This window comes from Falco biarmicus, chromosome 2 (genome assembly GCF_023638135.1).
Source record: "Falco biarmicus isolate bFalBia1 chromosome 2, bFalBia1.pri, whole genome shotgun sequence".
NCBI classification, from domain to species: Eukaryota; Metazoa; Chordata; class Aves; order Falconiformes; family Falconidae; genus Falco; species Falco biarmicus.
In genome coordinates this window covers 63,348,888-63,366,141 of record NC_079289.1, presented here as the reverse complement: position 1 = coordinate 63,366,141, position 17,254 = coordinate 63,348,888, and the positions used below count along the sequence as shown (strand labels likewise).

General features: G+C 39.9%; 1 protein-coding gene across 2 annotated transcripts in view; it reads left to right on the top strand.

Moving 5' to 3' along the window:
• Positions 1-17,254, top strand: part of COL4A1 (collagen type IV alpha 1 chain) — a 124,706-nt gene that overhangs the window by 48,432 nt on the left and 59,020 nt on the right. For both annotated transcript variants that reach the window (XM_056327321.1, XM_056327322.1), the window contains exon 2: positions 4,852-4,902. In XM_056327321.1, coding sequence (XP_056183296.1) covers positions 4,852-4,902 — 51 coding nt within the window. The remainder of the gene's footprint in view (positions 1-4,851; positions 4,903-17,254) is intronic.

Sequence of the window (17,254 nt, the reverse complement as noted above, 5' to 3'; positions counted from 1 at the left end):
AAAGTCTGTAGCTACAATCTGACAGATGTCTTGCAGGCTGCAATGCAGAACAGAGTTTCTTCTGTGTGCTGCAGGAACTTTAGCAGCCTTCTCAGCTCTGTCACTGACAGGACAGTGGCTGAGAGTGTGCCTAGAGTGCGTAGAGTCCTAAGGCTCAGTGCGTGTGTCACGGAACTTACAGGTCTGGGTTGGGGTGTCCACTCATTAGCAGCACTTTTTTTGAACTATCGCTGTCCTTTAGGCAGTCTGCATGTAGCGTGTTTGTATGTGAGATGTTGAAGAGATATAATTTTTTTATAGTTTAATACTGATTTGCTAGTGTGATTCACTAAGCTTATCAGTTGCAGACAGTCTGGGAGAATGAAATGGAACGGAAATGCTTGTTAAAAAATGAAGCGATTTATATCGCTAAAATGAGCTTCTGCTTCTGGGCTGACTGATATTTTGTGGGAGGAGTAAGATTAAATGAGTCTTCAAATATTATGTGAGAGGCTGGCCTGTGTTGCAAGGAAGCTATGGCTATTTGAAAACTGCTAGCCTACCATGCAAAGTAGGTGAGGTATCACGGTGCACCTGGCCAAAATCTTTGGATTAGTCAGTAACTGGCTTCTAGACAAGGGATAAAAACCCTGCCTTTTCATTCATCTCCCTGCCCCCACCTTGATTATGCTTCCTGCCCAGCACCATTACTTCTCTGTCTGGACACTTGGAGGAGAACAGTGATTGCTCCAAGCTCCATGCATTAAAGAGGATGTCTGGGAGATAGGACAAAACTATTTCTCTCAATTTGTCTCATCTCTAGTCATGTGTGACAGGAAATCATGAACTGGATTCTTCATATCATGAGACTGATTTAAGATCATAGAAGTTTAGAAATAACTAATAATTTGCACAGTTTCAGCTTTCTTACCTTGTGATTATTCCTTCAGGGTGAAGTTTCCCACTTATGAATTGTGTAAAGGCCTTAAGTCATTCCTAGATAAGTACCAGAAATACGTATCTCCGTATCTACAGTTTGAAAGATACTCAACTGAATTTCTAATGATTTCTGAGGAATGGAGAGCTATTGTTAATATCTATCTCATTCTGTCTGTAACCTCTAGCCCTCTGATCCTCCACATCCAATTTTCTCTCCATTTCCCCCATGGTTCTCATACAGAGCCCATACTCCTTTCTGCCCGGTCTCTACTGCTTAATCCTCCAAGGTGTGCTTCATCTCCATTAAAGGCAAAGAACAAAAATAGGTAGGATGGATCCCAGCACAAAGTGCCTGTTTCTTGCCATTGAGTAAAGGGCAACTGCAGTGACTAGTAGAAGTGTTTGTGCCTACACTGGGTTAGGTGAACCCAGACCCTGATTCCTGTGCCTGCTGTACCCATCTGTAACCACCTTCCTCTCTCCCAGTATCTCATTACTTAAATGCCCCTTTGACCTCCTTAAATTGATGTTTGATTAAAAACCTTGTTCCAGTCTGGCCCTCCCATCTTCCCAGAGGACCAGGAGGAAAAAGCTCATACTTCCTTCTAGCATATGCAGAATGTTACCACATCCCTTAGATTCAAAAATACATTTTAGTAGCTGAGGATAAATAACTCTATCCAGTAGTGGCTGTCATTATTGGCCAGCCTTCCATCCACCTGCAGAAGTTACAGTCAGTGATGGCAGGAGATGATGCTACTGTAAAATAAAGGCAGAGTTTTGTAGGGTAGGTGGCCCATTCTGACTTAACAGGATACAGCACTTGCTTGCAAATAGGATCTTATGCAGCTGTGCTCCCTGACGCTCAGTACCTTCTTCCCTTTCTCACCTTTGGTTATTGTAATTCAAGGCTTAAGAAACAGGAAAGAATGAATATAGTGGCGTCATTTTGGGGAGCACAAAAAGAGACCTAAAAGCACAGGTCCATTCTTCTGGCCATGCTAAATTTAAGAACAAAACCCGCATTAAAAATAAATAACAACATACTTTTTTTTTTCTAAAATGGTGCAGGTTAAATAACAGGCTGAAGGAAATATGCGGGGATTGACATATGTTTATAGTAATTCAGTGATGTATTTTAATTACATTCCCAAATGCAATTAAAACAGACCGCTTCTGAATTTAAGGGGTGTGTTGATAAAACTGATAACATTCTACATGATGCTGGAGGAGGAAGTATGAGCTGCAAGCATGCGTCTTCCAGCTGTGAACTCATCAGGTCTGAAAAGCTAAGGGAGGTCACAATGGGTCACTTCTTGAAATGGGAGGCCCAATGTTTTTCCAGGCGTAACCATGTACCATAAGCAGTAAAGCCAATTATTCAGTGGGTGGCACTTTTCCCTCCTGGTCAGTACTGTGTTGGCATTGCAGCATATGTTGGTATAATTTTCCAATCTAATTCTCTTTCTGCAGTATATGGTAAATGCTTGTTCTAATCAGTGTTAATTTTCGTCTTTCTGTGCATTTATGATATGGCATGGTAAAATGCTGTAATAACGTATGAGAAAAAAATCTGATTATTTTCGCTTTATGTGAATATGGAGAAAGTTTGACTTCAAACAACAAATTCAATGGATCTACATATAAACAAAGGGATCTCAACAAAAGTAACAAATTTTTCAGGAGCCGGTACTTTAGATTTATCGGACAGCCTTTAATCATTTTATTTTCAGTACTAAACCCCCATTTTTCTTTCATGCTTTACTTTAAAAACATATTTACCAAGTGAAAATGTTACTGTGTTATCTTTCTGGAGTTATGATGTCTATTGGTCTCATTGGCAGTTTTCCAAATTTAAAATGGATTAGGTACTTTTGCTTTTAATTTCCCAGAACTACCAAGGTTCCAGTCAACTGTGAAGCTCGCAGGTGTGGAGGGACAGGTGCCCAGCATGTGCGCTGAGAGCTGTCTCTGGAGAGCTGCTGTCTCTGACTGCTTCTGGATAATGGCTTAAGGGACTGCTGAAGGGTCTCACCTGCATTGGTGGAATATCCAGTGATACAAATGTTTTGCTTGTTTTCCTCCTAGTTTGTTTCTGAGGGTCATGACAACAGCAAAAGCAGTAGACTGTGAAGTTACTCACTGGTTGCTTCGTGACTATGAGGAACGGTGGGGAGTCACCCAGATGTACTGAAGTGCACACAAGTACTTCAGTAATGCAAAGTGACTGTAAGCTTTTACCTGTGCATTAATTAAGCTGGCTTCTTCCATATTTTATCACCTTTCATGTTTCATCAAAAAAAAAAAAAAAGTGGCTTTTTATGATGATGTCATAAAAATCCCAGTGTTTTGATTGCTGTTGACTTGATCTAAATAAATCAACCCCCAGATCTCTCAAGTCTTCGTCTTAAGGTTTATGTGAACAAACGCGTAAAAGCTTTTAGTAGCATTTCTTAATATTAAGCTTCTTTCTCAAACACCTACTTTGAGATCTTCTCTCCCTTGCTTCTGAGGGAAGTGGCACTTAGGAGTATTTCACGTGGTGAGACCAGTTGATGGGACTAGTGAGGCCAGCTGCACAGTCCACCTTCCTTCCCTCCTGAGATGAAAATGCCCTGCTCAAATCCTCCCATCCACTTGCCCTCCAGAATTTCCCTTTACAGACTCCAGATAGACTTGGGAGTCTGTCAACATCTATGCTGAAGTGCCGTTGTCTTCTGCAGGTACAAGTTGGCTGTATTTTTACTTCAGTTTATCTAGTGTAGAAACCCTATAAGGTGATGCTCTCCTAAGGAAAGCCTTTCAGAAAACAAAAATCTCTGTAGTATCTACTGAAGAATAATTCAGACTGGTTGTGCTTTTGTTCATGTTTTCTCTGCGTTCTCCTGCTGCAATGAATGTGCTTTTGCTGAGTGGAAGGTTTCTCATCATAATGACAATTACAGTTAGTCATAGAGGGCAAGAAAGAAATATCACTTGAAATTGTGGTAGGTGTAAGAAACAGGATCAGAACCCTGGAACTAGACATTGCCTGGCCAGTAAACATCAACAATTGCCTCCATATCTAATATTTGACATTAGGAGCAGCTCCCTGGCTGTGGTTTGACTTGATTTCATAAAGTATGTCCAGGCATACTTCTTGGCATAGTTTCCTGTGGTAATTATACCAATATTTAACTTCCTTTAAAAACTATTCTCTTCCTGTCAGAATATTGCCAATTATTGATAAAAACATCTAGTAAATCAATAGCAAGAGATCTCATGGTAAACACCCAAAGGTATAGACAACATTTTTGTATTCAGAAAAGAAACAAACTCCATATTCCTCACGTCTGATGTTTTTTCTCCTTAAGCATAGAAGATAAATCATGCACTGCAGTTTCACCACCTCTTGCTTCTCAAAGCAATGGCAATTATTTATAGAGGTTAAGTATTTATGCATAATGCAAGCCATTTATTAACAAACTAATATTAAAGAGGTGCTTCTATGACTAGATTGATTTTGTTTTAAATATTCTGCTGGGCTTTGAATGTGTGACTATAGAATCCTTGAAGGGGAATCCACTTGTTTTAAAGTGAGATGTTCCTATTGCTAGAGCAGAGTATGTGTATATTCTGTAAGAATGAGTTATTTTTTAAATGATGGCCCAAAATACAATGATTTAGAAGGACTATAACAGTTTTCAGTGGTTAAAAGCAATAGCAGTTTCTTTTCTTCTTTTAGAAAGACATCTTTTATTGGACTGTGACTAAGACCAGAAGTGTGCATCTATATAAAGATAACAAAGTATTGCATTGTGCTTAAGCAAACATTCCCCAGGCTGACCAGCCTTGCAGTCAGGATGGTATTGCTGTCATCTCTGTGTCGTTGCAGTATGTTCTGCCTGTCATCTGGTTCAGACAATTAATTCTCAATTTCTCTTTTATTTTCAGGGTTGTTCCGGTTGTGGAAAATGTGACTGCAGTGGAGTAAAAGGGCAAAAGGTGAGTAAGTCAGCTCTCTGCTTCATTATCTCGTTTATTTAAACCACACAGTGTATTATCTAGTGGAAGGCAGGTGAGCCATGGGTTTCAGTGAACACTTGCACCGCCACAGAGCATTGCCAAGGCCAGGCCATGTGCCCTTCGGAAGGGTGTCCGAAAAGCAGCCAGCTCAGTGGCTGCAGCAGCTGAGGGCAGGAGGGCCAGGGGTGGGAAACAGCTGAATGCCCTCACTGCAGGGTGAAGCCCCTAGCTCCGTGCTTGGCTGTGCACTTCGTCCTTCCCCATCGAGCGGGATGCTAGCCTGGCATTCTTACCTTTCCTACTCCTCACATCCAGTCTTTTCAGTGAGTAGCAGGCTTGACATCCTGACCACCTCTGGAAATGATGTGAGCAGTTCAGCTCAGAGATGCTGCCTTCAGCATGCTGTGCAGATTATTCTCCAGGAGGGCTGGGATGCATCATAAGCAACATAGCCTGACCAGGGCTGGCCCTGAGATGCAGTGACCTGTAATAGGAAGAAGGAGGTTAATAATCAATTTAAGTACAGAAAAGTGTTGCAGGTCAAGAAAAACAAATAATATTTAAAACTTTTTGACAGAACCTTGCAAATGGGTTGTACTTGTTCAGCTATCCAAACTTCCTGTGTATGAAACAGAAAAGGCCCTTCAAATGCTTCTTTTAAAGCAGTAACAGAGAAGAAAAAATACAGTGTACTTAAGCATTCCATGAATTCCCCCGGTGAATTACTTGCTTTTGTAAATATTTCAGACATTCAGTCACTCTCCTTATCTCTTCCAATTTTCTGTAGAGATTTTAATCTATAGTGTGTTCTGTTGTGCATGCACGTGTACTGTACATCTACCATTATAAATGAGTGCAAACCAAAGGTTTTACCATCCTATGATTGCAATGGGAACATTTTTCAAGGTAAGTTGTTTAGGTCACCCAAAGGAGTGCTTAGAAGAAGTGGGGGTTTTGTTTGTTTTTTGTTTGGGGGGATTGTTTTGGGTTTTTTTGAATAAATATAGAACTGTTGTTCTACATTGTCTCACATGTGATAACTACATAGTTAGGAATGAGGGTTTTAAGAGTATTTTTTGGTGGCTTTTCTTTGGTGTTTTTTGGAACAAGGAATGTTAATTATTTAATTGGAGACCCAAGCAAAGACAATTTTCTTTGTAACAGAACATAGATTAATTTGTGAGACAGATGAACAGTGTTGAGGTTCAAAATATCTTTTAGATGGAGTCTTCTTTTCTTAATGACCCATTAATATCTGTTTAATAAAAGTCAGCTATATATTAAAAACAAATAAAACAAAGGTTTGGGAAAGGTTGGGAACTCTGATTTTATTCCTTGATACCTGATCTTATTTTTCAGTAACAAGAATGAGAGAGATAATACATTGTAACTCTCTTGCTGAAAGCCATTAGTTTTCAGTTCACAGGGTATGCCAGCATCTTGTGACTAGAACACTTTAAAAAATGATAGGTTGGGGAAATAAATTGTATTAAACCTTAGCACTTCATTTATTTCTGTCTGCAGTTCTGGCTCTTTGCTAAAGCCTTGCTGGCAGTTTTCGTTTGCATAGTCCAGAGTCTCAAAAAGTTCTTTTTGAAAGACATAGATGCTTGTCTGATATGATAGAAGCCAAAACTATCTCAAATGAACATAGGTTATTTAAAAACATGGAAGAGAGAAAAATATCAGTCCATAGCAACAGAAGTCATAGTAAATTCCATATCTTGTGCAGGCTTGTCCAGCATCAGTGTACTCTGTGCTCTTCCTAATAGGTTCCATCACAAACTTCTCTGACTTTAAACATGTGTGCAGTAAAATAATTACATACTTTCAGACTGTGTAGTAAATTTAATTATTGATATTAGAGACATCTAGACAGGTGAATGAATAGTTATACCTAAGAAACAATATTCAAGAAAGGCATTTGAAGGTATTTTGGAATGCATGAAGAGGTAACTTGATTCAGATCAATATATATCAATGCTTGCTGATCATGTACCACTATGAGGCTTTCAAATGTGTATTTAGCATGTTGAACACAAAACTGAGTTTTATTTTAAAACATCTGTCCCCCACCTTTGTTTCGGCCTAGTGCAGCTTTTCGTTCCGATTCTTCACATTTAATGCCTGTCTAGAATAAAGACAGCCTGCTACCCAGTTCCAGGTGTGAAGGCAGAAGTTGGTGAGGGGAAGCAAGGGAAGTGTCCTTTGAGCTTGCCTCTGAGATATTTCTTTCCAGGCAGTGCCTTTGGATTTGAAACATGTCTCTGCTAGACATGGTTCCCATTAATGCACACATCAGTAGTGGTACCTGTTATCTCAAAGACCTACATGAATGCTGCTTATCAGAGAAAGGACCGATTAGAAACATTGATCCTAGCCAAGATCCAGGCCCGAAGAGGGCAGCCATGTCCAGCTCCTGTGGTACCTCAGGAGACCACGTTAGAGAACATCTGCCTCCACTTCTCACATAGCCACTTGCATGGGAAGCACGTATCCATTCTGTCCCGCCCCATCCACAGTCAACATGTGGCCTACACTGGAAACCCTTTTGATCTGGCTTCCGTGTTGTGCAGAAGTGCACAAATTCTGAAGGGCCTTTTCCAATCCACCCACACTCTTCAGCGATGTAACCACACCAGTTTACTGCCGTGGGAGCTTGGGGAGCTGCGGAAGTGGGTGCTGGGTTTACCCTTTAATGCCTTAATTATTAACATCTGGAGGTATATTTCCTACCATAGTGTGGGAAGAAGTTCCAGACTCTACAATTTCGGGGTGGGGTTTAATTAAAATACATTTGGCCAAATAATTATATTAATGATCTCACCAGTAAAAGTGCTGAAAATAGTATTTGACTAAAAAGCTGTGAAATGCCCAAGCAATATTACCCGGCAGCATTTCAAACATGGAATAGTAAATTATACTGCCATATTTTTCTCTCTCATTTGAGAATCTTTTCATCAATATGACCATTTGGATGGCCATATTTAGAATACATTCAATATGTTCACTCATTAGACTGTTTCCATGAAAATTTCATGTCTATGCCAAACTCCTTTAAGATGACTCATACTATATCAAGGGCATATAATTGACAAAGTCTAAGGGTTTTCAACCGTTTCAGAAAATCACGGAATGTGAGTGTAATTGCAACAGATGGCTCTTATCCTAGAAAGCCTTTATTATTACACTGAACATCACGCTGTTATTTTAAGCTATATAATGTCAAGTATCATGTATGTGCTGAACAAAAGGTGCAGCTATTTTAGAAAAGCATAATATTGCTAAAATAATAAATAATACCTTACTGTTTTCTGTCAGATTAGCCTAAAACATCTTCATTTATTTCCTCTAACACTTTTTATTTGGTTTTCTGCATAATAACTTGACTGTTCTTTCTAACCACTAAAGTGTGAGATCTGTTTAAACCGATTAGAGTTTTGAATGATTGCAAACATTTTGTTGGGTTACTCAGAAGTACACAAAAGCTATGTTTTCTCTTTTATGCCCACCTAGATTCTGAGAACAATTTCAAGCAGCTGTGGAGATAAGAAGTGCTAGCCATTAATGTGTGTAGAAAAAGCATGTTAAGCATTTAATTACCATTTAGAACAAAGGCTGTATAGAGCTGAGTAAAATTCTCCATGCACTGACTTTTTCCAGGAATCTTCATTCTCTCATTCGTGACCATTTGCACTCATTTTACTCCATAGCAGAAACATGTATAAATGGAGGCAACACTGGAACTTTGCTGTAACTAATATAGAATGATCAGTCTTCTAGCATTTATTAGTTAGAATGCATTGAAGTATAAACCCTCATTCTTTAGTATAAGTCTCTTAGGATGATTTCCCTGTCTCATTATTACCCATGGAAAGTTGAATTCACTAGCAACATCAAATGTGATTTTGTCGTTGCACATTAGGTATTGCACTTTACAAAAAAAATCTGCTAAGATATTCTGAAAGAAAATAGAAAATGAGAATAGAATTAACTCTTACGTAATTGCTAGTTTTAACCTTTTAATGGTTTGAGATGCAAGAAAACTTGAGCAAATCATTTTATATTGGTGTATTTTGGTTTGCCTAATTCTGAGACTGTATCCGTGTTATTATACCTACATAAAATTCACTTCTGCATTTCCCTTGATGGGTGCATCATTCCTGTGTGGATTGACTGTGCTGCGAAAGTACACAAACTGGCTTTGCTTGTCAGGAAGCCAGGTAGCTCTGTTACTGGCTTAGGCTGAGAGTTACTGGGACATCTCTGTGGTCCCCTGTCAACATGAACCAGAACCTGCACGCTCCTACACACTGAAAAGTCACACATGGTTTGGTTGTCTGCAGGTGCTTGTGCTTCTCCATTTTCTCTGTGTAATGAAGAGTTGACTGTTCCAGTGGGCTGTGTCCCTGTATGGTTGTGTTGGGTTGGGTTTTTTAAGGTTTACCAGATTGGAAGGGCCTTCAAGGCTTTTCCTGTCATTTTAGGTATCAAAAGATAGAGCAAAAATATTTGTGATATTGATGAGTTAAAACAATGTAAACCCCCTTGTTGGAGGGAAGCTCTGGCAGTCAGTGGGAAGATCACTATTAAGTACTTCTGAGTTTCTTTACAATATAGCAGAGGGCAACAAAACAGTTCCTTTAGTGGAGCAAATCAGTAATCACTAGATCTGTGCTTTTCATATTCAACCTGTATTAGCAGCATCAAGACATGTTCATATTTTACACTTTTCATGGGCGCTATTTGGCTTTTATAAGTTCTTCGGTAGTTTTGCTTAGTGTTTCTATTTAAGTGGCTGCTGTAGGAACTTACCTTGTGTAAGCACCTGTTCATGCCTGAGCTGGAAAGGGTATGAACTGAGGACACTAAGGAAACCACAGGGAAATAATATACCCCAGAGAGAGCCATGACGTTGAAAAGAGGGGTGACAGGCAATATGGAAGGAAAGATTGTGTTTGCAGTCTGGAAAAGGCTAATAGATAACATGAAATCATCTAATCATTCCTGAAAGGGAGAAATCAGAAAACCATAATAAAGTAAGTGAAGATATTGTTCGGCTGCAGATCTGATATTCTACAAGGAGACTTGTGGTTCTTAAGTATTTTTTTAAATCAGGCCATTGTCACAATGTTTGTGTCAATTCTGCAGTGGCAGTCAAAGAAAAAATAATCCTTTTAATTCAGATCAGGAAAAAGGAACATCTGTTTCATAAAGACAGCACACAAACAAAGCTGCTATGCTGGAAAAGAATGAGATGTCAAAAGACTTTGAATAATATTGATGGAGATATGCTAAGTATTGAAAGTTTTCTACAGTTTCCTAACTGTCAGACCAAACTGCTAAGTGGTATCTGGAGCCATCAGATTTTCTTAGTTCAAAATAGTCATTGGAACCATTTGGCCCATTTGTCCAAATGGGACTGGATGTCTCTGGCATAATTTTCTGTATTAAGATGTATTTTTGCAGTCGGTGTGGTACGGATTACGATTCACACAATGGATTACACTGATGAATTTACCTCTGTGGAAAGAGTGCTATAAAAGCAGATATCCCAGTGATACTATGTGGTGGGGTATGCTCATATTTAGTTTTCAGGGCTGACTTCTGAAGGTTTTCACAAAGTACTATTTCAGTTGGCATATTATGACCTTTTAAGCAGCCGTTGCCAGATGCCTATCTTTGCTTGTAAGGGTGTTGGTATAGGCTCAGGCATTTCTTCATGGAGCAGAACATGCTCTCTAGCTTCCCAGAGTTTGACTTTACATTTGTACAACTGCTGTTAGTGTATGTCTTCACTATGGTTTCTTGAAGGACTGCAGGGCCTTATTTTGATCTGAAGTATGTGATCCTCCAGTGAAGTCAGTAAAGTTTCCCGAATGTGAGATCAAAGTAAGATGAGAAAAGACCTGTAAGATTTCCGCTTCTCTGAAATCTGCGATCTGCTTGCTTGGGAAGTGGAGCCGCCCAGTGCCTGTGCAATACCCATGCATAGTTTGGAATCTCCCCAAATGTGACATTTTGTCCCTGCAAACAAAGTCATGCTTCCAGTATCTACTGACTACGCAGTGGTTATAAAATTGATATCCCAGTGTGCAGTTTTTTTATTATCCGGTCATATGCATGACAGCACCTGCAGTCTGCTTCTGCTTGCTGAATGTTCATCTTACTGCCCACTAATACTCTGTGATGCTGACAGGATTTTGTGGGTATGGACTACAGGTCTGGGACAGCAAATGTCCGGAGTACAGCAGGAATACGTTTTGTAGTTGACCCCTCAGGCTTCTTTAAATCATTCTGCCATTCAATTTATATTGTGTTTACAGGGGATCTCAAACTAAGACAGCCATTATAATTGACAGTTCTGTGGTATGTCAGTTCCCACACAAGCATTTAATACTTGATGCAGTTAAGTAATGAGTCTCTGCCTACATTTTCTCTGTAGCAGTATTCACAAGAAGCAACCTGGGCCCAAATAATTATTACTAGGAAACCACAGTAGTATGTAACCTCCTTAAATCACTTTCTGGCCTTTCTAGCCAAGAACAAAAAGCAGTTTGGGGGGTTGTTTTTGGTTTGTTTGTTTGTTTGTTTTGTATCTCATACTAGTAGTTGCTTCTCTTTGCTCAGCTACCTCCTATTTCAGATTTTAGACCTATGTTTTCAGTGAGAGGTGATAACTTCTATTAGCCAGTGAAAACATCAAGCCCTATGATGTTAGTTTTCACAAATGCAGATCTGAATTCTCTTAGAGTTTCATTAAGAAAGAGTAAAAAACCAAATTTCATACAAAATTCTCAAAATCACTTCCAGCAGAAGGAATAGCAAAACTTGTAGCCATATATGCCTGGAAGGAGACAGAAAAGTAAGAAGCAGCATGGAAGTGGGATTTTCAAAGAGGAAGCCTGAAGTAGCTGCTAAAAAAGTGATAGTGGAGTACTTTGTCACACAAGCAATTCCTCACCAGCTGGAGAGCCTCAAAGAAGCTTAATATCACAGGAGCAAGAAGGGTTGAGGAAGAATTTTTAAGAGATGTTAAAAAATATTTCCCTTTCAGGTAAGTATAACACCTGAGAAAGTGTTACAGGGCAGTAAGTAAATTGAATTACAGACAACGTAGCATAGGAAGTTAACCTAAATGATGAAAATAATTAGTAGGTTTCATTAACAGGTAGAATGTTCTCCTATGTCATCTTTAACAACAGAAGAAAAGCAAAATTAAGTTAAAGCAAGGGGAAAAACAACTTAGGCTCCCATCCCGAAAATTATGTTTCTATCTGTTAGAATATTTCAAAGTAACTAGCATAGCAAAACCTACCCATAAATTTTGTAGCTCTTAAAGAAAGCATGTGACAGCTTCCACTGAAGTTCAGCTGGAATATTTTTAAGTGTTTTGATATGCCAACAAAAATAATTCTCACCAAGGCTTGTGTCAAAGATCAGTGTGCACAGTTAAAGTAAATACTGAGTTGAGTGAGTGAACACTGGCATCACATTGGATGTCCTCTTAACTCTTCTCTCATTCAACACTGTTACTGACTGTAAACGGACGCAAGAAAAGTATTTCATGGCTAGTTAGCAGAATACTAAAAGCCTGGAGGGGATTTGGTAACCCTCCGTTTTGTTAGCACAGTTTGCTCGACTGCCAAGCAAAGACTGAAAGATGCTGCAGAACTGCAAACCAAATGGGTTTAAGCAGTAGTAGGGGAGGGGGTGGGGGGGGACTCTAGTACAGAGGGGCAGCCTGAAGTGCCCTCTGACTCCAGCAGGAAGAATACCAGAGGCTGGTACAGTGGAGCAGTGAACAGAGAAGCCACTGCTGCTGCCAGCTGCATGCGGCACCTTTGACAAGATTCGCAACGTAAGGATGTGATTGTAAGTCTTTGGCTCAAACTTCATCTCTGTCCGAAAGCGTGGAGATGGAAGCTGGAAATCCAGCAAGGACACATGCAGCCTTGTGACAGTCATCCAAAGGGGTCTCTTTAGGAAGTTCTAGGTATTAAATGCAAATAATTTTATATTGATTGAAGGCGTGGCAACCGCGGGATGCCGTTTACCTCAGGAAAAAAGGAAAAAGTTAATGCTGGTAGAAGTGAAGCTCCGCGGTTGCAGGCCAAGTACGAGCTTTGGACCACAAAACTGCCTGCGCACCCCGCCCCTCGCTGCGCGCCGGGGGGGGCCCTCCCGGGCCCTGTCACTTCCCCGCCAGCTCCTCTGGGTGGCACCCGTGCGTCGCCGCGCTCCTTTGGTCTGACAGGCCCCGCACGCACCCTTGCCTGTCCGCGTCCGACACCCCCCCACCATTTTTTTTCCTTTTTTCCCCCATTTCCTTTTTTCCTTTCCCCCTCATTTCCTTCTTTTTCATTTTCTCCCCATTTCCTTTTTTCCTTTTTTTATTTCCTTTTTTCCTTTTTTCCTTTTTTCCATTTCCTTTTTTTCTTTTCCTTTTTTCTTCTTTTTTCCTTTTTTATTTTCCTTTTTTCTTCTTTTTTTTTTTTGTTTTTGTTTTGGTTTTTCATTTTTTTCTTTCTTTCTTTTTTTTTATAACATACCGCTCCCCCGAAAGAAAACCTTAGAGCCACCTACAAAGCAGCAGACCAGCTTTTGGGTGGCATTCACTGATGACGATGCTAGTATCCTCCACAATGCCAAAATAATAATTATTAATCATCATTGTATCTTTGTTAGCTTAATTCATTCAGGTTAAACAACCTTGGAGGTACTACAAAGAAACTACATTGTAGTGTCTGTTCTCTAGTGGATCTGGTTGAGTGGAGACTCTAGGGATTAAACTAAAGAAACACGGATTTACATTTTTGAGGTATAATGTTATCTGCTTTGTGGTGCTTTCATGATAAAGAGTCAGAAGCCAGAATATTTCCTCTAGTTTTTATAGAAAGACACTCTCCTCCTATACAACTTTCAAAGTGTTTAAAACTGTAGAAATGCTGTTTCCAGCCCAACCCAAAAAAAGCAGCTAGACTAGCACTGTCTCCAATATTACTGCCTGTCATGTACTCTCTAAGATATGAACTACTTCATTATGAGAACTTTATTGCAGTCTGTACTGTCTAGGACCAGCTGCCCATGTTTTTACTATTTATGGAAGAGATTATTTTCTGTAAATATGTCCATGACAAACCTTTGGCAAGAGAATAAAACTTGCATGTAACGTCACATTTCATTCCAGGTCTAGGATCTGAACAAAAATAAATTAAAAAAATCTGAAAAGTTCAAGACCTTTTTTTTTCTGCTGTTTCATCTTTAAATGTGAGCCTTTAAACAATGCCAAATGCAAACAAATGCTAAATAATTTTCACTAATGAAGAAGGAAGGGTGTGGAGCATTTTTACCCCTTATATTCTTGGACCTTCAGCACTGGAAGTGATTTAACACAATGTGCAATAAAACAAAGGAAGAGTTACTCAGACCTAATGAGTTCAACAGATGATTGGAAGGGGTGGGAAATACAGCACTCTTTTGATTCAACCTGTCTCCAGGTGATAGAATTTCCTTTTTTTTACAGTGCAAACGCATTTGTCCTTCAAATGTCCTCTTCCCTTGTGGCTCTTTGAGGTTCTTCTGTTCCCCAGGGTGACTCTAACTGATGGGAAGAGGCTCCTTAACCCTCGTCTGATTTAAAAAACTAAAATGCTTGGAAAAACCTATGTGTACCTTTGGTAGAAGGTTTGTGTGAATTTCTCCTGAAACATCATGAGCTCTTTGGTTGTGGGGTTTGGTTTTTTGTTAGTTTTTTTGGGTTTGTTTTTGGGTTTTTTTGTTGTTTTTTTTTTAAATCGAGAGAAGTTTAAACATAAAGGTAATGAACCACATACCTTGGTACCTTGGTGTTAAACTGCCAGGCTTTGTGCAGGCAGACTTACACAACTGAAAATAAAGTTCACTTGCAGTCTATTGACTTCAGCTGTCTGTTAGTCTTGCTTTCATATTCCTGTCTTTCATATTCCTATCTTTCATATTCCATGCCCTCAGTCGTGCTTTGAGATAGACTACTGGCTTATAAAATGTTCAAGTTAGGGGTCATGCATGCCATCTTTTGTGAATGAATGAAAGGTGCATGTACTTCACTAAACATCAGTGAGTTTTTCTTTTTTCTTTTTCTCTATTTTTTAATGCAGGGAAAAGAAGCAAAATAATATTTTGCTGTAAGCACAAATATGTTCCTTCTGAGCATCCTAGCTACTTCTGGGTCTGTAATATTTATCTACACTGGATTCAAATACCACACAAAAAGTACATCAGCCAAAGGCACACAAATGTAAGGAAACATTGAGAGCTTAAGTACATGCATCAGGAAGTCCTAAAAAGTGAAATTTGGGCACCTCCACTGGAAAAACTGAATACTGCAGTTGGAAAATGAGGAATAACTATGGGTGGGCAAGAAAAGGAATTACATGAAGAAGGCTTGTTAAATCATGTGGGGAGGGGCCTTTAGTTATAGCTAGTTTAATTGAAATTGTATGATGCTGATAGCCAATCGGTTGCTTGACACTAATTAAATGGAAGCTGAATCTGTAGCCATGACTGACTTTTGAATGTTAATTTTACTTCACTGAGCTTCTTATTTTACTTCTTATTCAGCTTGTAAATCAAGTTCAGACACACTGTATATCCACCCACTTACTTGCACACCAACTAAGCACATACACACTGATACGTAGAGAAAAGGATAATCTAAGATCGTCATTTCTATTTTAATACTCCTGGGAAGCACTTAGCGGCTTCCTGAGGAATGCTCTGCACAGCCATGAGGTGACACTGAAATATGCTTTCAGTCTAAGCATTCTTTCGTATTTAGGAGGCAGAGTCCCAGGCTGAGTCCCTGAGCAGTAGACTTGAGCAGCTCTTTAATTAAATGTTTATACTGATAGATTCACTGTCAGCGGTTTGGGTTCATTTTGTATCAAGCTGCACAGGTTCCTTGGTGTTGTAAATTCATGAGTCTTGGAAACGGATACTTTCCTAGTAGGAAGGGTAATCCTTTCAGGGAGTGAAAAACCAGAGCCAAGTGAGGTGCCATCATTTGGTGATCAGAGTGGAGGTTCTGCCCCTATGCATGTGAACCTGTATGGCACTGGCTTTTGCGCTGTAAGTGGGCATTTCTCAGTGTTCCCCCCTCGGAGTGCAGCCTGAGAATGGGCTTAATGGCAGGGCTGAAGGAGTCTCACAGGTGCAAGTCAGCAAAGGGAGAAGGAGATGGCAGAACCATGGCAGAGGGCGTGACCAGAGTGCGCTATTCTCCAGCCGCTGTTGGGGTAGCTCTTTGTCGACATACATGTCTGCATATAATGTAGAACAGCCCTGGTAATGCTGGAAGTTGTGCAGAGGACTCATCCAGCCCACAGCCAGCCTCACTGTGGAGCTGTGTAGGTGATGTAAAACTGTCATGGCTGTTCCTTCTGCTAGTCATGCCAAAAATGCTGAACTCATGTTTCCATGTGAGTGAGCTTTCTCAGATGCTTCCTGGCAGTGCAAGAATCCAGATTTTGCTGACTCTCCCTGCTCTGTCCTCCCTGACCTGCTCTTCCATTCTGCATGCTGTCAGGAACTCAGCCTCAAAACTTCTGGTGAGCCAAAGTCTTTGCAGAGCTCCTACACAGATTCTTTGCATGTCTTCACAGTTATGTTTGTGTAATTAATTACTGATTACTCATGTGACTCCAGAATTGTATAGCTATAGCACAGATTCTAGTGCTGAAGGATGTGCAGTGGGAATTCTGTAATGTTAAGCATTCTTAGAGCATTTGAGGACGCTTGCCCTGTGAGCATATAGCAATAATTCTGTTTGACGGATATGTACTTCACACTTTCAATAAAATACTGAAAATGGTAAGTGCAGCTGAGGACAAACAGATGATATTTATTGTAAATTTATTTTTAATCCTGAAAGATATTCGGGGCTGGTGCTCCCTCTGGTGGTTAAAAATACTCCTTCAGTAAAGAATTGGATTTTCCCCTCTTGTCTTCACGAATGTAACACTGATCCAATTACAATTCTGTAACTTGTTCAGAAGAGTGTGGAGGGAAACATAGTGACTTGAGAGTGCTACTCAGGTGGCACAATGGTGTTCCCCCCTTAATTACTGGTCTAACACCTTGAAGTCAATTCACTTGAGCACTCGCAGCTGTATCAGCTGAAGGAACAAATACAGAGCCTGCATTCACCTCTCATGTGGCTTGGGCTAGGTCACGCTGGAGCATCAATGTGTGAGGAATGTTTTGGATGGTGGGTTTTGTTAACAATTGTACCTAGGTCTCAAGCTAATTTCTTTCAAAAGTAATGTTTCAGACTTTCTAAAATCAGTCTGAG